The sequence below is a fragment of the Physcomitrium patens genome, chromosome 8 (assembly GCF_059467195.1).
Source record: "Physcomitrium patens ecotype Gransden chromosome 8, ASM5946719v1, whole genome shotgun sequence".
Taxonomy (NCBI): Eukaryota; Viridiplantae; Streptophyta; class Bryopsida; order Funariales; family Funariaceae; genus Physcomitrium; species Physcomitrium patens.
This window is the reverse complement of record NC_143417.1, coordinates 58,895-84,000: the sequence shown is the minus strand read 5'-3', so window position 1 is coordinate 84,000 and position 25,106 is coordinate 58,895. Positions and strand designations below refer to the sequence as shown.

The 25,106-nt window shown below is 37.3% G+C and overlaps 1 protein-coding gene across 1 annotated transcript; it reads right to left on the bottom strand.

Annotated features, from left to right (window-relative positions):
* Positions 1-13,793: 13,793 nt before the first annotated feature.
* On the bottom strand, positions 13,794-24,895 carry LOC112285843 (uncharacterized). Its single transcript, XM_090252261.1, has 16 exons — positions 24,827-24,895; positions 23,979-24,057; positions 23,523-23,636; positions 22,389-22,473; positions 20,752-21,714; positions 19,939-20,596; positions 19,386-19,730; positions 18,724-19,058; positions 17,045-18,554; positions 16,653-16,909; positions 15,528-15,689; positions 15,292-15,408; positions 15,014-15,117; positions 14,524-14,658; positions 14,267-14,354; positions 13,794-14,120 (listed from the first exon to the last, which is right to left on the bottom strand). Exons 2-16 carry the CDS (start codon positions 23,984-23,986, stop codon positions 14,013-14,015), a joined length of 4,989 nt encoding a protein of 1,662 aa, XP_090108387.1. The 5' UTR covers positions 23,987-24,057; positions 24,827-24,895; the 3' UTR covers positions 13,794-14,012.
* Between the last annotated feature and the right edge of the window lie 211 nt (positions 24,896-25,106).

Below are 25,106 nucleotides of genomic sequence, written 5' to 3'. Positions count from 1 at the left end.
TCTTCAAGCCTTCCGTAGTCGCGATGAATCCCAAAAACTCCATCTCAGTTTGGTGAAATAAGCACTTCTCCAATTTGGCATAGAGTCCTCGCTCCCGTAGTTTTTTGAGTACCAGACAAACGTGCTTCTCATGTTCTTCCTCGTTCTTAGAAAATATCAAAATATCATCTAGATAGATGACAACAAAATCGTCTAGATGCTCTCGAAAGATGTCATTCATCATGTATTGAAAGACCGCTGGAGCATTAGTAAGACCAAATGGCATGACATTGTATTCAAAATGGCCATACCTTGTTCGAAAAGCTGTCTTCCATTCATCTCCTTCCTTGATTCGCACAAGGTTGTAAGCTCCCCTTAGGTCAATCTTTGTAAAGATCCTTGCACGCCCAAGTTGTTCTAGAAGACCAGAGATCAAAGGCAGTGGGTAGCGATTCTTTTTAGTCACCTTGTTGAGACCTCGATAGTCCACGCACATCCGTAGTGAGCCATCTTTCTTCTTCACAAATAAGATTGGTGCCCCAGCTGGCGACTTCGAATGACGGATGAAGTTCTTGGCTAGATTCTCGTCAATGTACTTCCGCAACTCAGTCAACTCTGTCTGCGACAAATTGTAGATTGGTCCAAAAGGTGGTTATGCTCCTTCTTGCAATTCAATGGCACAGTCATAGGGTCGATGCTCTGGCAGCATATCAACATTCTTCTTTTCAAAGACATCTTTGAATTCTTCATACTGCTTTGGAATAACCAAAGTCGGAGTTGCATCTTCTCGAGTCGGAGTTGCGAAGATGACAAGAGGTGTATTTTGCTTGGCTTCCTTCATGAAAGCCCTTGCACTTATAAACAAGGATTTGTTTCTAGACATTTTCTTGGCAGATTCCACCTTCAAGGAGTTTGTTGGAAATGTCACTTTTCGCAACTTCCAATCTATCAATGGATTATATCTATCAAGCCAAGATAGTCCCAAAATGATAAGACATGAAGGAGTCTTGATAACATTAAACACAATATTGCTCTCATGGTTTTCAAGACGTACCTTCAATGGTTTAGTTTCATGGATAACATTGCCCGAAGACAATGGTCGTCCGTCTATGACTTCTACATGGACAGGCTTAAGTTTCTTTACAAGAGAAATATTATGAAGCTTGGCAAACTCTTCATCTATAAAGCAAGCGAATGCACCCGAGTCTAATAAAGAATCGACTTGTAGTTCTTGAATACCCAGATGTAAAGGTACCATAAAACAATCTGAAGATTGAGCAGAGAGAAAAGGACCTTGATTAATTTTGGATGTTGAGATGTCCAGCCGCACGGTCCCTATTGTGGCTGAGCGTCCTTGTTTTTCTGCATGCTTGTACTCCTAAGTCTTGTTGTTTGAGGCTTCTATTTCTTCCGACAATCTACAGCTTTATGGCCCACTTCTCCGCAATATAAACACAAGTTTTGTTCAAACCGTCGCTTCCTTTCCTCAACTGTGAGGGGTTTGAAACGTACCGCATCAATTTGCATGGATTCAAGATCTGTGGAGTGATTCTCTGGACCTTTTGAAAATGTAGCAAATGCTCCATCATTTCTCCAGCCTGATCATCTTTCTTGTCATAATTCAAAGAGGCGGTTGTCACAAATAATTGCCTGAGATATAAGTTCTTCTAAAGTATCCACCTTAGACATGGTGATCTATAAGTTCTTGACATCATCTCTCAGTCCATATCGAAATCGTGTCATGAACGCCTTATCATTCCAATCAAGATCACATGTAAGCTGTTGAAATTCTGTAGCATAGATTGCAGCAGAACGTGATCCTTGTCACAGATTTTGTATCTTTCTTTCAGCCACTCTTTCTCGATCGCTATCTCCAAATGCAGCAGTAAGTCTCTCTATGAAAGCCTCTAGGTCGTACAATATTAGAGAATCCTTCTCCAATAATGGAGCAAGCCAAGAGCGAGCATTTCCTGATAGAAGAGTACCTATGAAAGCAACCTGGGTAAATCCATTTGGATAACGAGAGGGATATAGGCGTAGGTAAAGCCGTACTTGTTGCACAAAACCTCGGAAAGTTGGCTCTTGTTCCATCAAACTTGTCTGGCACTTTACTCGCTTTTGGTTCTTTCGTACTAATCCTTGAAGTATCTATAGGGGTCGTATGTGATACATGTTTTGCTTCTCTCAGTCGAATAATCTCTTGTTGTAGGCTATGAATTTCGCGTCTAGCTTCTTCGGTCACTAGATCAATTTGAGGTTCTTTACTTGGATTGCGAAGAAATGCAATCTCCTTTCGTACACTATTCATAAGAGCTTGAAGATCTGCAAGAGTTGCCACTCTATTGTCTACTTGTGGAGATGCATTGTCTATGACCTGGTCTACTTCCATATTTAGAGAATAGATGGATTAAAATTTTGAGAGAAGAAGAAATTGCTAAGTCTCTTAGAAAAAATTGTAGCACTACCTGTCACTAAAACCTACTCGGAGAAGAGAAAAGAAAAAAAAACACTAAACGATTTCAGTTTTAGAGGAGGGTAATCCGCAACCTCTAAAAATGACTCAATACTTTCGAGAAGAGGAGTAATCCGCACTCTATCAAGAAGGCAAAGCTCTGAAATCGATGTTAACAGTCTTTTCTACTAGCTATGCTAAACAAAAAGAAGGAATTAATATCAGTCCAAGAGAGGGTAATCCGCAACTCTTAGAACGCTCAAGTATCTCCAAGGAAAGGGGTAGTCCATTCTCTGCCTCTAAGAACTAAGCTCTGATATTGTGATTGAGAAAATATCAGTTTAGAGGAAGGTAATCCGCAACCCCTAAAGCGCTAGAATACCTTCAAGAAGAGGGGTAATCCGCTCTCAAACAAGAAGGATTCAGCTCTGATATTAAGATAAAGGTAGTCTCGACAAACTGTCACGGACCAAAAATACAAACAAGAAATCTAAACAAGAAGTTCAAGAAGAAATGACAAGAACTAGATTATCAGATGAGTACAAGAGTAACGCCAAGAGAATTGAGCTAGAGCTTCAAGAGATGCGTTGTCGAGACTGAAAAACTCTTCAACCTCGACTCCTATATATACTACTGGCCTATGGTTCTAAGGAAGCGCATCAAGAAGCTTCCCAAGAACTATGAAGCTTCTCGAGCAACTACCCAAGAGCTAGGAAGCTTCTCAAGTAACTTCCTAGAATCTACTAGAATATTCTAAGAATCTTCTAGAGCCTTCTAAGGGAATCTTTAGAGAATCTTCAAAGAATCTTTAGGGAATCTTTGAAGAATATTCTAAGAGAATATTCAACGAATCTTTTGGAAGTTTCTAGAGACTTCTTTCTAGAAGGTTCTAGAAACTTGTCTCTAGAAAGGTCTAAGGACTATGTCCCTAACAGTATCTTCCAATCTCAGGTTCTTATGACTCTATATTCGTGATAGTAGATCGTTTTACCAAGATGATACATTTTGTACCATGTATAAAATCTATCACATGTGAAGAAACAGCTAAGGTCTTTCTTGACAATATCTATCGCTATCATGGATTATCCAAGGATATTATATCAGATAAGGGAACTCAATTTGTATCAAGATTTTGACGGACTGTTTTCAAGATTTTTGAAGTGGATATAAAACTATCTTTGGCATTCCATCCTCAAACTGATGGACAAACAGAGCGTGTTAATCAAGTTTTGGAGCAATATTTAAGATGTACCATTAATTACCAACAAGATGATTGGACAACTCTTTTGCCATTGGCAGAGTTTGCTTATAATAACACGGTATAGTCTTCTACAAAAAAAACACCTTTCTTTGCTAATTATGGTTATCATCCATGACTTGATACTTTTGACTTTTCAAAAGTTGATAATCCTGCTGCGAAAGATTTAGCAATTCATTTATCAAAGCTACATGCAACGATGAAGACATAGTTAAAAGAAGCTCAAGAACAACAAAAGGCCAATGCGGATGTCTATCAAAAGGAACAACCATCATTCGTCTTGGGTGATAAGGTATGGCTACTTCATCGTAATATCAAGACCACTTGTCCTTGTGACAAGTTGGACTATCGAAGGCTGGGACCATTTTCTATTTCTGCACAAATCAATCCAGTTACATATCGTTTACATCTACCGGAGTCAATGAAAATCCATCCAATATTCCACGTGTCTCTTCTTGAACCATACAAGATAGTGGACATACCAAGAAGACGAGAAGCTCCACCTCCTCCTATAGAAGTGGACAATAATGAAGAGTTTGAAATAGAAGAAGTCTTAGATTCAAGGCGATGCCGAAATAAATTAGAATATCTTGTCCATCGGCACGGATATGGTATTAGTGAACGCACATGGGAGCCAATAAAGAATCTTGCAAATTCAGCAAAGGCAGTGGAGGCTTTTTATCGACGACATCCATCAAAATCAAGATGAAAACCTTCTTTATCAAAGAATCAATATCTAGGCAAGATAACATTCTACTTTCAATTCTTGTTCGTAGCTTCATTGTAGTAGTGGTGCTCAGGAGATAGAGAACCAACAACCAGCGGATTCAACTCAAGAGCCTTCATTTACTTACTTGTTAGACGAGACATTACGATTGTCACAACCTTCAAGACGACACAATCGAGATGAAGATCTCCAAGAACGACATGTTCTTCCTCGAATAGATGGTGAGATGCAATGCGTTTGGTATCACGATTTGGGAAGGGACTCCCGATGTTTGGTGATTGTGTTAGAGGTAGGAACACTTCCTGATGGTGTTCCAAATATTCTATTTGAAGGAAGTTACGAAGGCCTCAACAATGATCAAATAACTGGGTGGTCTTCCCGCCCTGGTATGGGACACTACCGCTGGTTGAGAGGCCCTATCAATCATCTTCGAAGAGAACAGAGATCAGAGTATGTGACAAATACAATTCGTCGCATCATAGATTTCCTCAACATATGATGACCGCTCTTCGTGGAACTCGTCTCTAGAAAGGGGGGTAATGTCACGGCCATAATCATGTAAGCTAATAATTACATATAGAAATAGGTAGAAGTAAGTAAAAGTAGATAAAAGTAAGTTAATTCTATAATATTTAATATAGAAGCTTCTTAGAAACTTTCTAGATACTGCTTTGACTTCATAGGTGTCTTTAATTGATTTTTTGGATTAGAAACGTGGTCAACAAGTTGGCCATGTGCCACACATGTTGTTAGCTTGAAGATCAAGCTAACTATGTGGCCCACACGTAGAAAAACTTGCCTTGTAAGTCAAGGCATGTGTCCTACAAAGTCAACACATACTAGAGGTCCTATAGAACGTCGCCACGTAGCCCCTAATTAGATAGTATATATAGAGACAAGAATGAAGGCTTCTTCACTCTTGTCAACTCCTTTCTTGCTTCTGGTCTAGTGTCAAGGGTCTCTAGTTTTCTTGTCTTTTGGCAATAGCCATTCCAGTTTCTCTTTCAATATACATACTTATTTATTTATATTTTGTTACCTTTCTTTGAGTGAGGGCTCACTTATCTGAATTGCTTTTTCATCGAATTCTTGTCCTTAACACTTGATGCAAAGCTCGAGAAGAAACTTCCCAATTTGCACAAGCCAACTAGTCTAAATCTCTACGAGTTGCACCTCAATCTCTGTGAGCACTTGAAACAATCTTACTCCAACTAAAATTGATGTCTCTAATCCAAATTGCGAGAACTACACATAGTCACTCTTTTTATCGTTGATTCAAGCGTCTCAAACTGTAATCTTCACTTTGCTCTCTACAACTTCACCCCAACATGGGTTGAGGTAGAAAATCAGCGAGTGTCGTAGTGCATCCAACTAGGTCTCAAAAAAAATTCTTCTATCCTCCGTCTTGGATCCGGAATTGGCTCCCACTGTCAGAGCTTAGATCCGAAATTGGCTCTCGCTGTCAGAGCTTTTTCTTCCGTTTTTACCTTTAAGAGATCCTTTTACCGAAAACAACGTTCACTGAAATGGCACAAAGAACAGGACAGCCTGAAACAGAATCGAACCCCCGTAATCGGGACCACATTGAGTCGCCCGACCAATTCAGGTCTCATATTGGCTAAGAGTCCAGTAGTAAGACCCGGATGTTTCCGTAATTGGATCAAATTGGTCCTTGGTCTTCCTGCTGACTCCCGTTATTGGAATCGAATGGAGCATTTCAGTATGCCCCGGCTGACTGTAATGGGGTGACTGAACCTGGCCACTCAGTATTTGCACTGGAGTTGGTCGTTGCTCCCAATATTTGAGGTAACTGAACATTAATAAAAGTCCCATTTCTTTATATTTTTACGGTATACTCGTGTTACAACACGACAACGCTTAAGCAACTAATCATTCCCCGTATTTGAATCCCCCTATACGGATTTATGCTAAGAGGTTTTCTCTGGAATAAGTAAAACAAGCAATCACAATAGGTTAGTTGAAAAAATATTCTAATATTCTTGTATAAATTATTCTGTCTATTCTATTCCTTCAGTTTTCTTTTCCACCATTGATGCAAGATTTGAAACCAACATATACATTGATTGCTTATGCTGTATTTTCTTCTTTATAAAAGTCATTCCTAGAAGTAAGTCTTTAGTTGTAGATTATTTTTTTCTTCACTTGATGCAAAGGTACAAAAAATCACCTTAAATCAACCATCTTTGAAGGAAATTGTCCTTGCTATCCAATCAACTTGTTTAATTTCTACCTCATGCCATAGCATACTAAAGATAACATCATCTCTTAGCTTTGTTACCTTGAACTTCTCTCTTAGGCTGTAGGTGTCAATCAACCTCAAGGTTTCTTCTTTACATCTTTCACTTAATACATTCTCTCAATTAATTATAAGATATATACTTCTTCATTTGATTACCTTATTTTTAATCTCAAGTCGATTGATAATTTTAGTCAAGATGCAATTTTTTGTAGAGCTACAATCTACAAGTACTTGACATGGCTATCCTCTTAGTAGTCTTGTTAGATACACCAATTGATTCTTTTTATAGTTGTTTAAGGCCATGTCATTTATCTTTGAAAGACACTAGCTATTTCTAATAGTCGTCTTCACTGCCATTATTGAGGAGCTTTATTTCCCTACTCTATTTCATTATTGACTTGGTGAGTCTTGAGACTATGAATCCACCTTGTTTTGTTAGTGCTTGAATTATGACATTTTCAACAACTTTCTATCTGATGGCCTAACTCCCAAAAATAAAAACACAATCCCTTTTGTATCAATATTTATCATTTTTAAGGTGTCAATGATCTTTATAGGACTTTAATCTCCATTGGCATTGGTTGTTATGCCATAGTATTAGATAGCACTATAGGACTTTGTACTGTAGGTCGTGTTCTATAATTTTTAAAATCTATAGCATTGACCCTCTCTGCAATCCTAATTGCTTCTTCAAATGTTTGTGGATTCTTTAGTTCTATCTTTCATTAGATCATAGGTTTTAAACTCCGTAGAAATTGATCCATTATCTTTGCCTCTAAAATGTTGTCGATTTAGAGACATAGAGACTTGAATTAAGAGACACAATCTTGCATCGACCTAGATTGTGTAAGATTTGTAAACTAATTGTATCTTATCTTCTTTGCATTGATGGACCAAAATTGATTCTTAAACTCAATCTTAAATTCCTCTTAATTACAAAATCTACCTTGAACTTCATAGCTTTGAACTTGATGTTGCCACCAAATAGCTGCCGCATCTATCAAATAGCTCACTGAAATTAAGAAAACTTAATACATACTCTAAGATTTGGTGGCTTACTCAATTTTAGCCCAGAAAATATCAACTCTCTTATCTTAGAGGCTTCTATTTATCCTTGTAGAGTAGCTATGTAGTCTAAGAAGTGTTGTATTTGAGCCTCTATCTAGGATTGGTCTGCCATATTTCTCAAGCTATAATTTCCTTGCTAGACTCTACTATTATTATGTCTTTTTATCTTTTAGTTGACTTTTTAAGGATAGCTCTTGATAGCCTCAATATAGTATTTAGTATAACCATAATAATTGACCTTGAACTATATGATAGCTATTGTTACACTACCAAAGAATATTCTAATATTTATTCTTATACCAATGAAACAGGAGTAGTCTATCTTGAGAGTCTAAAACTCTTCTAATCCACAGTCACATAAAACCTCATCGCAAAGTAAGACAAAATATTTCAGAAAAAAATTGAACAGAATTAAACAGAATAAGACATGAAAGAAAAAATTGTGCAAAAGAAAATAAAACAAAACTAAAGTAAATATGAAGATGCAAAACCAAAATTTACTAAGAGAAAAGATTCAAAGTCATACATGACTAAATGCTCAAAAGGTCCTGACTAATCTTATTTTCACTTTATTCTATTACCTCATACTTTCTAAAATATTCTTAGATTCTACTTAAATAATCGTCCTAAATTCCTTTTAGAAGATTCTATGGTAGACCTTATCTAGATAACCATTCTAAGCCTTTTTTTAGAAGGTTTCATAATGGATTCTACTTAGATAATTGCCTTAAGCTCTTTCTAGAATGTTTCATAGTGGATCCTACATGGTCTACTAACCAAATTCCAATTCTAAAAACTTCCATAACTTCTCAAGGATGGTTCCAACTATCTATCTTTATATATCAATAATACAAATATTTTATCTATACCCAGTTAGAATTGTCTTCTTTGGCAACCAAATTCTTCAATTTGAGATTACATTGCTTCTTTAAAGAATGTTAAGGACTATGCTTAGGTTCTCCATAATATATGCACAAACCTTCTTGATAATAATGAGTCTTTTCTTGCTCATAAAAAGTTTTAAAACATATTGTGTTAATTTGCTCTAATAAATCTGCTCTTGATATTATCAACAATAAATCTTTGATATTATCTTTTAACTCATATCAAAATTGATTGATAAAGGCTTTATCATTCCAATCTAAATTATAAGAGAGATTTTGGAATTTAACAGCATGTATGGTAGTTGAATGTAATTCTTATTATAGAGATATAAGTTTGGTCTTTGCTATCCTTTTTTGATCACTTTCTTAGAATGTAGTCATTAATAATTTCTAAAATGAATCAAATCATAGAATTATCGTGAATCTTTTTCCATCAAAGATGAAAATTAAGAAATAATATTCCTAAAGAAAAGTATTCTTACGAATCCAACTTGAATAAATCCATTAGAGTATTGAGAAGGATGCAATCTTAGATAAAACTTTATTTATTCTAAAAACCTTCAAATTTTTTACCTTGTTCTATTAAACTTCTCCAACATACTTATCTTTGCCTCTTTTATACTCATAGTACCAAAACCCTTCAGATTCAATTATGAACTTACTTGCTTCTTTTAATTACATAATTTCTAGGCACAAACTTTGAATTTTATTGTTGACTTCTTCTATGGACATAAGAATAGTATCTCTATAATTCATATTAAAAATATGTAAAATTTCCATTCTAAAAGTATTAATAAACTCATAAAGATTTGTAATAGTTGCAAATCTATTTTTACTTCTATCAAAAGTAGTATCCATCATACCCTTGGCCCTATGTCATCAAAAACATATGTTGGTATGATGTACTTTATGGAGAATAGAGTGTGAGCTAGATTTTATGACTCACAATGTAATTAGAATAAATATTAGAATAAATCAATGGAATTAGGAAGAAAAAGGTTTGAATGTAGTGAAGTAGGATAAATTATTGAAAAAAAGTCTAATTTAAGTATTAAGAATTGAATACAATCATGATGGTAGATGAAACAATTGAACTTTAATAATCTCCAATCCAACTATTTGATTGAGTTCAAATTAAAAATATATATTTAATACAACTATAATTACAATCCTATCAAATTTTATCCATAGATCAAGTATAAAACTCACAAAATTGTCCGAATTATAAACTCTATTTTATTTCACAAAACTTAGAATCATCCAAAACAACCTTTACTTTGCAAAGCTCTCACACAATCATTACAAATTCAAATTGCTCAAAATCAATTTTCTAAAAAATTCTATGAAGTATTCTTCCAAATTTTACTTTCTAATTTGCAAAAGAACCCTGGAATTGTTGTAGGTATGCAATTTTGTACCTCAGGGTCTAATTTTGATCTAGGTTTTTAACTAATTCTCTTTGGATAATAATTTTTGTCTTCTTGAGGTAATTTTTGCTAAAATCAACTCTTAACTCTTCCCTACATATGTCTATATTCTTTATTTTTTTGATCTACCTTGTTTTGCCTTATTTATGGCCCTACAAAATAAATAGAAGCCCACTTTGTAGAAAGGCAGCATTTGCACTTTTAATTTACTACCCTTTGATTATTATCTATATTTCTTAGATAATTTTCTATAATATTTTGAAATAAGATCTTCTAAAATATAATATTTCTTTACCCTTTCACCTATTAGCCATGTTACATCACAACAATATCATTGGTATATTCTTTATACTAAAAGATATCCATTCAAACTGAAATGGTTTCTATTATATTGTAAAGGCAATCTTGTTTTTATCTTTAGGTACTATTATTACCTAGTAGTATTCTAAGAAACAATCAATAAAATTATATATCTTGTAGTTTGCAATCTTGTCAATTATTTCTTCTATGTACAAGAAGGGATAATGGTCATTTTTAGTAGTGGCATTTATCTTACAAAAATAAATGCAAATTTGTAATGTGACAAATGTTTTTGGAATGATGACCATTGAAGACAACCAAATACTAGAGTCTACTAGCAGGATGAAATTAGCTTGTAAAAACTTTTTTAATCCTTGCCAAATAATTTGCAAGATCTTATGTTGTAACACAAGTATATAATAAAAGATAAAAACATAGATTTTATTATAAAAGAACCTAATTGAAAGATATAATAGAAAAATAATGATAAAAGATAGGAATTTAGTAAAAATTAAGTATTGATACTACTTTTTATTAAAAAAAAATTAAAATAATTAAAGTAAATAAATAAATAAATAAATAAATAACTTCTATTTAATTTGTATAGCCAATAAAATGCCAAAACAAAGTAGATTAAGAAAATAAATAATATAAATATCTTTAGAAAGGATTTAATAATAGTTTTTAATAAATTTTACCTCAAAATATTAAGAATTGATATCCAAAGAAGATGGATTGTGAATTGTGGTTGAATACGCACTCTAAAGCTCAAAACTACACACCAATAATAGTTTTAGGATTCTTTTGCAAATCAAAGAATAAGATTTAAGAGTAGACTTTAAGAGGGTTCCTTTAGTACTAGTTTTAAGTGATTTAAATGTATATTGAGTTTCTAAGAGCTTTTCAAAGAGAGAGATGTATTCAAAGATTTTTAATTTAAAAAAATACAAAGAAGCTTACTTATTTGAAGAATTTGTAAATATCATAGCAATTTTATAGGTGAAATTTTAGAAGTTTGTTATAGTGCTTATTTCAAATATATTTTATAAATTTTAAATTAATAAACTTATTAGATTAAATAATATGAGAGTTTTATTAAATTTGGATCTCAAATATTTGAATTTTAGGATAAGGTCTTTTGTGATCTTGAAAAATCTATCAATTCAATCAAAATAAAAATTTGTGAGATCATATTTAACTTTAGTATCTAGACAATTGTTGAATTAAAAAGCAATTTAATAATTCAACAAGAAGTAATTGCTACTAAAAGATCAACATCGAGGTTCGAGAACAAGGACATTCAATAGCTAAGAATTTTAGGAGCTCTTTCTCTCAATTGGTAAATTCAATTTTCTTCAATATTTATGTACTTATTATTTGCTTATAGATTGAAATATGGATAAAATTTGGTGATGCATAAATAACAAATAGACTTTATTTTTTTTATAACTTGAATAAATATCTTAACTTTAATAAATATGATTTAAGATGGTTTGTTGATATTTGGAATAAATCTTAAAGTAATATTTTATAATTTCTAACAAATATGAGAATTGTGAAATTTAAATCAAAGAAAAAAATATATTAATAAATTTAATGGACATTAAGTATGCTGAATAAAATCTTAGATATTTAATCTCATAATACCATTTTTAACAACTTGGTTTCTTTGATAAAATCTTAAGATGCAAGTAATTATCTATCAATAATCTCCATTGAAGTTGATTAGATCTTCTTTGAGAGTATTATTTTTTGTTGTAGTACAAAGTGTTTATAAAATTTGTTGAAGATTAGGTATTGAAAAGCTTTTGAGCTAAAAACTAACAGTTATAAGTTTTAATAATTAGATAGAATTCAAAATAAGGTATATAATCTATTAGTAGTATAGAACTAATATTTGATAAATGTAATCTAAAGTTCTTTATTTGCAAGATTCCTATTGCAACTAAAATTTCTTTTAATATTTAACTTTCATCATGTTTGAATTTTTATGTTGTTCTTAGATTATACTTGATTTAATACAACAAACTTGTTCTTTATGATCTACTTTTTTATAATATAAACATAAGTTTTTTACAATAAGTGCCTTTTTTAACTAATATTAATTTCTTGAATTGGATTGTATTAATTTATATATGTTCTAGTTTTAATGAAGAGATTTTTGGAGACTCAAAGCAAATTGCTATTATTTGTCCCTTTCTTATCAAATCTTTGTTCTTTGCATCTTTTAAAAAATTGATTGTTACATGTAATTATTTGAATAATGAACTATTTTAATAAATTTATTTTTGACATTATCAACAATAGATATTTGACATTATTTTTCAAATTATATTGAAAATAATTGATAAGAGTTTTATTACTCCAATCCAAGTCACAAATAAATTATTTGGAATTTCATAGTTTAGTTAGCAATTGAATGTGACATTTATTGTAGAGACTAGAGTTTTTAAATAATTTATTGGAATTTTGAAGTTTAGATAGCAATTGAAAGTGACATTTATTATAGAGACTAGAGTTTTTATTCTCACTATTCTTTTTTAATTATTTTTTTCAAAAATAACCATAAATGCCCCTAAATTTGAATTTAAATTATAAAAAAGATGTATCTTTTTCCATCAAAAGTATAAAGCATAGAAGAGCACTTCCAAATAAAAGTGTATACGTAAATCTTACTTAAGTGATACCATGAAGGTATTAAGAAAGATGTAATTGTAAGAAGAGCTTACTATGTTATAAAAATCCTTGAAATTTTGATCTTATTTCACTAGATTTCTCTAGCATAGTAATCTTTGGCTCTTTTGTACTTGTGGTGGCACAATCTTTACAATGCACTTGTGAAGTTGGTTTCATTGTACTTCTTTCAAATAGGCAACTTATTAATATTAACATTAAATAATTGTCTATAATAAATGTTCATTGTTGCCTGCTTCTATATATATAACAAAAGTTCTTTCTTTAATTGAAATTGCAAATACATAAAATTCTATTTTAAAAATATTAAAAAATTCATAAATATCTACAATAATTACAAATCTATTCTCATTTTTTTCCAAATATAACATCCATAGTTTTGACTAATAATAAGTGCCGCTTAAAAGAAGATGTCATTGCTTTGCCATGACCATAGTGTGTATCATAAGTAACCTACCAAAGAATAACCACTAGTTTAACTTAAATATTAGTTTCACAATGCATAATTGATTTGTTTTCTTACTGGCACACAAGCAGTATACTCACATATGCTGAATCCCATACAAAATATTCAGGCATAGATTCATGATTCCACTAAAAACAAAATTACAAAAATGCAGACAACGTTGTTGGTATTTCCATCAAGCATAATTCCTAGGTACGGAAACTCTAGCAGTAGTACAAGGTTAAATGCATGAGGATCTTAGTCTAGGAATGCAATTTTACTAGCCTTACCGACAAATATTTGATGGCACAAATTTTATATTTGTGTTGATGGTTGTACATGAACAGTTATTTCATGAAACCCAACACCTGATCATCTATTATTGACACAAAATTGCATATTCCGCTGAAGTACACAAGACCAGGTTTTGGGTTTAGGGTTAGGGTTTATTATGGTCTTGTTCACAACAAAATATCTGTGATTCCTACAGTCTGGGTTCTACATAAATTAGAATACATCTAGTACAAACGCCCGCGGCAAGTCGATACACCACAGTGACATGCACAACCTTTTCCTGGGAGTAGCTTGTATCTATAATCGTATGCAAGTTCTTCCCCTGCACTAATCTGCTCATGCACAAACACAAAGAGATCCTCTTAAGATTAACAAGAGAAAATAAGAGAACGAAAAGAAAAGAAATAGTTCAAGAAGCACTGGATGAAATCGTAATTAAAAAGTAGCAATAGTTTGAATATACATGGATGGTGCTTACATCTCGATTGGCAAAGAAACCGATGTGGGCCAGCTGACAGTCCATGCTTTCCACCAGCACCTCATAATTGATCAGATTAGGAGCACAGCTGTACATCAGGGTACAGATGTCAAACATAATGTCTCCAGCTGAGATAGTCCAATGAAGAATCATTTCATATTGTTTTCAACAAGTTTCAAGATGAACAATGTTTCTAAAACATCGCTGTAGATCAGAATGGACAAGAATGATCAAATCAATGAGCCAGCATGAACAACCTATGGTTGATGAAGCGAGCGACATTTCCATGCTTAGTAGCATCAATCACAAACGGTTTTGCACCAGCTCGAGAGATCGACATGTCCAGGTGTGCATCGATATCATAAAGGTAACTGCAACCATCTTGGTCATACCTGAATATGAACAATTTAAGAAAATCTTGAGCGTAAAAGAAAAGTGTAAAGCCTCTGAAAATGGGCAGGAAAACCTACAACACAAATTGAGATATGAAAATTCACAACACCGACATAAGTTTGCACGAGGAACTGCACTGGATCTCAAATCCAAGTCCACTGTACCTGCCTCATGAATTTTTCATTGACGCTCTACTCCATTAATATACCACAACTAGAAAATGAGAGAGGAACTATTGAAATATCAAGTATGCAGCCGAGAATAACTACGAAACAGCTATTCGATAGACTTGATCATTTCAGGTGCAGGAAACAGACAGATCATACATAAATCCAATGAAGTATGAAGTCCAACCTTACGCCTCTCTGGTTAGCCTCCCGATCATTGACTACTTCGCCTATATACTCACACACGAAGGTCCCAGAAGGAATCGGCTGTGCACTCCGAACAGCCCAACCCTGTAGAACAGTTTTTAAGTAGGTTATAACACAAGCATACATCAATATATTGTGAACTGCCATGGTAACTTAATTAACTGATTAGATTCAAAATTATTAGATCCATCATCTCCCACTGTGGAGTCAGATTAACCCTGCCTTTCTTAAAGAGGGATTTAAAATGGCAGAGTGTACCTTGTGACGCGACTTGAACACTTCAAGCTTCACTCGAACTCCTTTTTGTAAGACACGGTTCTGACAGTCTTCCCGACAAAGACAGCTAGAATTGCATTCATATACCATGTAACCCTCCTGCAAAACTCATATGATTCATATTGCCATTCAAAGATGATTCATGTGCAAGGACCATATGTAATAAAATTCACGGTGGAACATTCCAAAATCACGGAAGCATCCTTATGGTAGCTTACCTCAAGAATGATTCGGCCTTGAGCATCATAAGGGAATCGACCTTTTATAGCTACTCCCGACTTGTCGCAGGCCTCCCCGTTGTCATTGTCAAACATCAAGACGTGATCACAGTGGCCAGAATCACACCTACCTTCTCCACATGCGCATCCAAGTTTCGAACTCTGCTAACACGAAAATTAAACCAAAAACGAAAATCAATACAAATGAGTATTCAAATACATATGCTGCAGTTCCATGATGGTGAAGGATTTTTCCAACCACTTATAAACTCTACTACTTACTCTCCAGATACATAGTTCGATTCGTGCTTTTTCATATTAGACTAGCATGTTATTTTATGCTACACCTGCTTCCGCTGAATTTATTCAGTGTCTGCATTATAAGACTCCACGTAACTTATTACTATTTCATTTAATAAGAGAACCTCTTAGAACCACTGCATGTCTCTTGCGAAAGAGTGTACTTCAGTTCAAAAATAACAGCTCATCATTCCGATAGGTACAGAGATCCAGAGTTAGCTTGCTTTTCTGCCATCACACGAGTAGAAAAGTCATTTTTATAAAAACTCTTAGCTTGATCTATATTATGTACTGAAGTAACTCCACGAGCCACCTGTGATGTAATTTCGTGTACTATACCTGACACGCTCAGTAGCTCATTTTCAGACGCTTTTGAGATTTTATTATTTAACAATTGGACGCGCTGAAAAATTCTTGCTAATAGATACGTTTCGGAACATGAGGTGCCAATCTAAAAAAATAGAAGGATTATATGCAGGTCTAATGTTCTGCGAAAGATCAAGTCTGATGAAAAGCAGTCAGTTCGACACCATCGAGGTGGCCAATTAGGGCATGAGAACAACTTGACCAACATGTTATGACCAGACAAACCTGGATACCTGGCTATGTAGTTTATCTCCAGAATAAGCAGGGTTCTAGGGGAACGCATTCCGAGCATATAAACTTGAGAAATGACTAGAGCAGGGACCTATTGGGAGACTATGTTCAACCTCACTTGCCCTGACAAAGGGAAGGGACCTTTCATTGAGAAAGACATGTGACCAATCAAGCACTAATCTTCTGCACAAACTGCAAACTACTATGCTTACAAGAGAGAAAGATCACCTCAGTATCGAGACCTAGTGACGGGTCCAGCAGCCTTTTATTGATGTAGCTGAATGTTTTCCACGGCTCGGCAACCTCCAGAGCAGCGTTTATGCCATTTTCACAACAATTGGCACATGTACAGGGCCTTAAAAGATCTTCATCAATCACACATGGAATTGGTACTGGTTCTTGGCCATTACTCAAATCCTCATGGATCACCATATGCTTTCCTTTCATAAAATCTTTCATATCGATAGTCTTCAGAAGTGTTGGCCCTATGTCGTCAAAAAGATCTCCGTCAGCATGAAACATATTTTAGCTGAGTTCTCTCTCGCGCGGTCTCTCTCTCTCTCTCTCTCTCTCTCTCTCTCGGGATTTGTTTGTACCAATTCTGAGCAAAAACAACTTACCAGCTTGGGCTTTGAAAGGGGCTTCAGAAAATCCAGCCATGTCAACATCCAAAAGTGGAGCAGCTGCACCCGCAGCATGGAAGGGTGAACATTGATTGGGACAAATAAAGGCATCTGCCTGCCACTGAATGTCAACTCCCATTGCTGAACATAGAGCTATAACTTGAAGGTGAAGACTTTGATGTAAATTGGTATGCTTCTTTGCTAATTCTCTGTACATGAAGTCTTTGCAGCATGCAACACGAGCAGCATTAAGCATCTCAGCACTCGTGGGCCATCCAGTTACATTTAAAACTCGCTGAGATGGAATTTTAGAGACGGTCTTGGCATCTACTAATGGTTCATTGGACCCATGTCGCTCATGCTGACTCTGCTGTACTGCCCTCATACGCTGAACGATATGCTTGGCAAACCCTCCTTGCTTTCTCTTCGAAGGAACCAACTTCATATCCTGCAGGACTTCCATTCTCTTTCGTCGCCGCCGCCGTTTCTTGGACACCACTGAAACAGATGGTACAACCGATGGTAAAATCGGTGCTGGTACAGATGGGCCACCGACAATCTTCTCATCTAGCTTTCTTTTCTCTCTTGCGATTGTCTTTAAGTGCCTGAAATTAAAACGTTGGGACTGGGGAGCTACAACAGGCAAGTGGCATGACCACCCCACTGCCCCAGATACTGAACTCTGCTGCTCAACTTGCTTGGCGATTTCAAAACTGGGTCGAGGTGTACACAGCTCTGATAAAGGTAGCATCTTGCCAGGAGGTGAGCTGGTTGTTGCTGGATTAGGTAGTGGAGTTCTCCTAACAAGTGGTGGCAGCTTTGCTTCCACAATTTGCAAACCTTCCATATTTGGGGAAACCTTACTAGTAGATTTTCGATGCTCAGCTTGATGATGTCTTCCCAAGTCTGGTAAAAGTTTAAATCTCTGTCCACAGAACTTGCACTTGAATCTGCCGGGGCTCGCTTCACTGCCATTGACAGTGGATCTGACACTGCTAGTGTCTGCAATAGGCGAGTCACTAACACCACATACATCTGAAGACGAAAGGCCATTGTGAACAATCCCTTTATGATTACAAACCTCCAACTCTATATCAAACTCTTCCCAACACACTGTGCACTTCAACGCATTTCCTGCTCTTGACATGCCCTCCTTTACGTGATCCACAAATTTCGCGCTACTAAATTCAAGGAAGTGTTGATCCTCAACATGCAACCATAGCAGGTCAAAATTCTTAAACTTCTCGTCACATATCACGCACACAGTCATACCAAGGTCACCAATTGGTAGTGTAGGATGGGTAGACTTCCAGTGCATAAGCAATTCCCTTCTATCGTAGTAGTTCTGTCTACATTCACAACATGCTGCCCCTTTCTGAAACATATTAGCCTCTTCCTTATGATCTTCCTTCCAATGCTTCCCTAGAGAGGGCATCTCTGCAAACTTTTCGGTGCAAAGAGCACATGCGAGCGTGCCCCTGGCGGTATTACTTCCTTGTCTCAACATCTGGTGAGAACAACAAACCGCTAACAAGTTCAGCATCCCAACTTTATCACTACGCATGTTCCAGCCACTGAACTTGCCGTTCACTGATCGAAAAATATATTGAATTTAGACAATGAAACTCAAAATTATTTGCAGATCAAGGAAATGAGAGAGTGGGCAAACAAAGCACCTGAACAGAGGATGGACAAGATTCAAAAGTTTCACTTGCGTCGCTTGGTGAACGACCTGATGCAATTGTCTGGAACTTATACTCATCATCCTTAGCGCAAACGTTCCCATTGTCCATCATCTTTAGATACGTTCTTGCAAGATGTGGAGAGTATTTTGTTTGCCAGAAATGACGAGGCTTCATCGTTGCTAAACATTTACGCTCCTCTATAAGAACCTTACGTAGTCTCTCCTTCTCCTCGGAGAGAAGGCCAAGAAGCGTTTCTCCAGATACTGCATCCTTAGTTGCCTCTTCACAGATCCATCCGATAAGGTCCTTCCCATCTGTGCTTACAGCTGAAACCGATACATCATCCAGCTAGTTAGCTACAGCTTGACATAAATTTCAGATAATTAGGAAAACATCCATAAACAAGCGCATGGTTATCATTACTTCAAAAACAAAGTACAGACTAAACTGCAGAGAGGGACAATGCCCAGAGAGCACTCCCTTAAGTGCACAAGGCTTAGGATAGGTTATTAATTATGAGATCACAACATGTTCACACGATACTTCGCACTACCAAACAAGCATTCCTCAATAGAGAGGCCTCAACCAGCTTAGCCTATGTCACATTGCTCTGAAAAAATGCTATCTTCTTTTGGTAGAATGCAGCACATTACCTTTCCCGCGTAGTAGTCCAGCATTTAGAATGTCAATGAACATATCCTTTGCTTTAGACAAACTTTTTCTCTCCCCTGTGCTACTCATGTCTCCCAAGTACAGGCCCTCCTGACATCGCCTCCTCTTTAACGAAGCACTCGCAGAGAGACTCGCGCTTGGTGAACTCGTACACAGCGCATCAAACTTCAATTCGTGATCTCCCTTTCCCTTCTCTCGAAACTGGCGAGCGTGTCGCTCACAGAACAATGAACCAGACTTAGGCCTAAATGAACACTGTTCCTCGGTTCGGCGAGTTCGACCGATACATCGAGGAACGGCTGCACCATCGTCATTATCCTTCGGAGCTAAGTATTCCAAGCATAACCAACAGTAAGGTCTTCAAGCCAAATCATAACAAATACATGGCAGGTACAGATGCAGGCCCTTTACATATTTACTTCATCTCCATCATGGTTGGACTGCCAAAAAAATATCATCTACAAAGGCTGCTGAAAAGTGAAAATACAGGATACGGACCATCATGTAAGCAAATAAGGCACTTGGAGCACTTACATGCAGGTGCGGCGAGCAGACGCGGCATCTGAATAGGAACTGGATCAATTGTTGGATTCGGTACTTGAGCAGGAAGTACAAGAGTTTGAACAGGTCTGTCCTGTGGAATTGCAAGTCCAGGTAACTCAGTACGTTTGGGAGGAGGTCCCCAATCCTGATCCCCGTGCTTCAAGCAGTATGCTGCCCCGTCTTTCACATTATGAGTGCATTGTGTACCCTGAAGGGTTTTTCCACGGCAACGAAAAACAATCATATCTGCAGGTTTATGTGAAGTATACATAACTCCTCTATTTGAGGTACTTGAACCATCCAGATATGTTTTCTGACTGTATTCGATATCAATATGTTTCGTATGTTTCACACAAAATCCAGAGCCATCCTTCACATTATGGGTACACTGATTTCCGTGCAGAGTAATGCCACCACATCGAGTCACCCTCGGGAATCTCTCTTCTGCTTTTACTGGGATCTCTATTCTGTCAACCACGTCGCTCCCGACCATCGTCACTGAAATAGGAGTCTGTTCGTTATCAGCATGGAGATCGAAAACAGAAGGCTCTGCACTCATGCCGGCCAGTGAGGACGGTTCTAGAATCGTAGAGTCATGCGCCTGATCGGCACTTTCTGATTTTGCGATTCCATCTTGTAATGAAGCGTTCTGTGAAGATGATGAAGTGTTCAGAATCTGTGAAGTTAACTTCTTTGTATTCAAAAGAAAATGACGAGCACGGTTGTATTTGGCCAACATGAAAAAACGTAAGAAAATTAGTCATTAAACAAAGTAGCTTTAATAAGGCAAGTCTGGTCACATACCGTCAACTCCATACATGGTGATGGATCACCGTACTGCTCATCGATCTTAACCCTCTTGCGTGTCGCCTCTCGACTTTCGGCAGACCATGGACGTGGCCTACCCCGTCTCACAAGAGCCTTCCCACGAGCCTGAGGAGCTTGAAGCCAGCTCGCTACATTACCATTATCTTCAATATTCACATTTGAAAAGCGTGAACCCTCCTCTACAATCTCAAAGGACTGAACTGCACGTTGACGCTCAGTGATCTCAATTGTAGCCTCGGTTGGTGGCAGCGCCACTACGAAGGATACACCACTCTCACACACTTTCGAAACAGCTATTGCCTCCCCTGTACCACATTGACCTTCTTGAGCTTCACAAACAGGAGGGGAGGAGGTCGAGACATCGCATGCGACACCATCCTCCAAATTGTTGGATTGGTTTGAAATAGGCACAGCGGAAACGCCAGCAATACAACTACGAGGCTCTCGACTTAACTGGACGTATAGCTGCTGGGTTCTGAGGTCCTCTGCATTGTCAGAAGAGTAACCTGAAGGATACAATTCAGCAAATTCAGTAGTGTCCCCAGATTTTCGAACCGAATTTCGCTCATCGCTAACTCCGCCATTGCATTCATTTTTACTCTCCGTCCCGACCAACAAAGAGTAAGGCACTACACCATCCTTGGTAATCACATCCAATTCCGAGACGCTGAAAAATGCGGCATCGTTGCTATCCCCTGATTTTCCATCACAGGTTAAATCTTCTACGGTCAATTGTGGCGACAGAAAGACAGGAATGCCATCACCAATGCCTTCCATACGGGAGTTGGTTACTTGAGGTTTCAGCATGTCGTTAAAAGCTTCGTGTTGACCTTTCCACCCTTGCCAATCCGGGTCGTGGCCAACTTTCGCTTCGGGATCTTGCTGATCGGAGGCATTCCACAAACGCACATCACCCCAGCTCCCTTCTTCAACTATATCCTGCCAGCAACCACTAGCCACCATTAGATCTTGTTCAATGCTAGAAATAAGGTCAAGAAAAATTGAATTCAGCCGGAAACAAACCGAACACAACTGGACGTAATGCAAGAGTTCTGAAATTGCTATCGGGAACAAAACTAATCCATGATCACACATTCGAAAAACATGAAATCAAGAAGAAACAAAAAGGGAAGAAAATAAAATAAATCAAAATTAAAACCTCGCATGAAATGAAGGGACCGAAGAGCAAAGAGCCGTCTTAAATCTCGGACATAAGACATTCTTCGTCCTTAAGTGTAAGCTACTGTGATCTGTAAACGTTCCTGGACTAAATCCAGCAACTTCTCAAAAGTGATTCGTTTCTGTCAATGAAGATTACTGATGCTCGGTTCTAATTACAATTGAGCTTTGAATAAACTTGAAGTTGAGGACTACATGGTCGATAAATTTGACAGAACCTCAGGTGGGCTAGCGGAGAACGGTCCAGCTCATGTGCACCGTTATTTTGCTGTCCATCACTTCTTCAAGTAGCAAAGACTAGGATTTATATGGAAGGTTGTGGACGAAGGGCAGTGTGCTTACAACTGGGTAACCACATTAATGTTTGAATCAACACAAGATGTTGTGCAAGATGATTTTTGCTAAAAGCATTCCTCAGGGATGGTGCAACTGACCTGAGCCACAGTCCGCCGCAAGACGTCACTATTCTGGACGGCATTCATGCACGCATCCCTGGATAACTTCTCACAGTCCATCGGTCTGCAAATACGATTTCAGAAGTTTCTACTTAAACCAGGTGTTGATAATAAGCTATTCTGAAGATATTTTCCTTGCACCCGCAAACCATTAATGCTGAGGGGAAGGTTCACTAAATGTCTAGTCAGTCCCCCCGAGGCTATCCTGCTCTCGAGAGCCAAACAGTATGAAGTGGGCCGACAACCAATTGTAGGAAAGACAGACTACCAGAGTGTGAAAAAGAGGCACACAATTATGAAAAAGAGTCGCTGCCGATGTAGCCTCTCAACCCATGGCCACTAAAGCCAGGAGATCTCTCGAATTTTATTCTGGAGTCCACTCTATGCTGGGAAATAGCACGTCGATTATCCATGACGCAAACTGCGAAATGAACCAGTTGCATCGATGAGGGGTGTAGCACGGGAAGTAAACCAACTGACAAAGGTCAGGAGAGAGGGAATCTTGGGAACGGTTGCCAACTGAACCCGCTAAGGAAACTACAACGGTAGAGCCCCAGATGTAAACCCTCTGCGTTCTCTACATCAAGGGTGGCCGAACATGCAGGTACAAGGAAGCCCCCCACAGGAACTCGGGGAGATTGTAGACTAAGCTTATGTAGTATTCTATTGCTTCATTACCACAAGAAAAGACGAAAGCAAGCACTTTGCATCGTACCAAGTCTGTCGCAGAATCACTTTAAATGATGGAAGAAAACCAAGCAAGAAACAATGAATTGTTAAACAGTAAATATGGAAACAAGTTCTCTGATTTCACTAGGACAGAAACTAATAGCAGGGACCCTCCCCAGGCTCCCATCAAAACCTAACACGTGAGCTACCGTGTGTGGCAAAACAAAAGAAAAGATACTTAGAAGAATATATATCTAATACAACCTCTCATTCCATATGAAAGATAGTTAATCTTCGACTTCTGTAGCAGGAAAGATAAAAACCAAACAAAACCTAAGAAAACCCACTCCTTCAATAGCGACTAATACTTGCAAAGAAATACCCGCCCTAAGTTCCACATGTACAGCAACGAGAGTGGTGCAGAAAACCCTATTGAATACTTACGCTTTTCTGTGCTCACGACCATTAGCAACGACGAATACATAAGTTTCAGTCGCGCTGAGGAAATAGCCACAGTCGCTAAATGGCAGGGAAAGAAAAGCACAAGGCAAGGGAAACCTGTGGCCACCAAAGGGATTCTTAGAGTGGTAATTGAAAGATATATTGTCAACTCGACATTTTAGGCAACGGGCCTAGTGGGGTCTGGAAGTATGTTGGCCACAGCTATGGTTCAAGGACTTACCCAATCCTCACTATACAGCAGACTCTAAAACTGTTAAGTGAATATGAATGAAAATAATCTAAGCTTGAAGCAGGGCACTTTGGTTTTCCGAAAGGAACAATCCAAGAAGTGATGAGAACGGGAGTGAAAGCCTCATAAAATGGTGACATCTAACGATCTACCCTAACGAACCAAAAAAATCTTGAAGAAACGGAGGCTGCTCATGCAACAGGATATACCTAGACATAAGTGAAAACCTTTCCAAGTTGGATAAATACCAAAGCACACTGAAATCTTCCCTCCCCACATCACCAGGAGCTGCGTACCAAATTAAACATTGAAATTAGTTATGAGTTAACACCTTGGGCCCCCGATGGTGACCAGTAGCTTCGATAATCAAAAATAAAACCTCACGAAATCCATTAGGTGTTCCATTTACTGAGTGCTTTCTACAATTCTCAACCCTACCGCTCATCGCCGAATATACTTGGAATAAAATGGGAAAACGATACTGCTGCCAACGGAAAGACTCGGTCATTTCAACGCAGTGGCATAATGGCCGTAAGTTACAAACTTTCGCAGGAGAAGAAAGTAGAGGTTGTCCAGGAATATCCAAAATTGAGACAGACGCTGCTACAGAACTCTGACATGGATTGAATGCAATGTGTGTCTCACCTCGCAGACCCTATCAAGGGGTTTTCTCAATTTTAAACTAATAAGTTAGCGTAAACTTGGATATTCCTAATGCAGGCTACGATTTCCATAATTAGAGATAGATATCACTTTATTGACGATCAAACTCGTGATATTGTTTTGGCAGAAGTGTCGATTGCACTCGGAGAGCAATCAATCTTTACAGTTGACCCAAACACAACTCCTACAGCAGATGAAATTGTAATCCTACGAATATGCAAAAGTGAAAGACCCCAACCCAAAAGAATGAAACCGGCAATTCTCCAGGAAATCATATTGGGCATGCACAAGTGAAAAAATCATAAACGGAGGAGTTGCATGCAGCGTAAGGAAGTTGTTAAAAAGAAAAAATATAATACAGATGGTCAAATGTAAGGGCAGAGTGTGTGCTAACATGCGGAGCATGAATGCAAGATATAGACACAGAATTTAAGGTCTTGTTGGAGAGGCGGCAGATGGTGCTTTCATGGCTGTGGCAGTCATCGTAGGGGCCACGTCCTGTGCGGTAAGTTCCTTAGACGACTACGGCTGCTGTGAGGGCTTCATTTTGTGCAATAACTGATCCAGTTGCTCCTAGCCTCCATCGCTGCCCTTGGACCGCACCAGCAAATTCAGGATCCCATCTTAGGACGGCGCCTCTAAAGAAACTTGGAGTTCTGGGTGGCCTTACAACC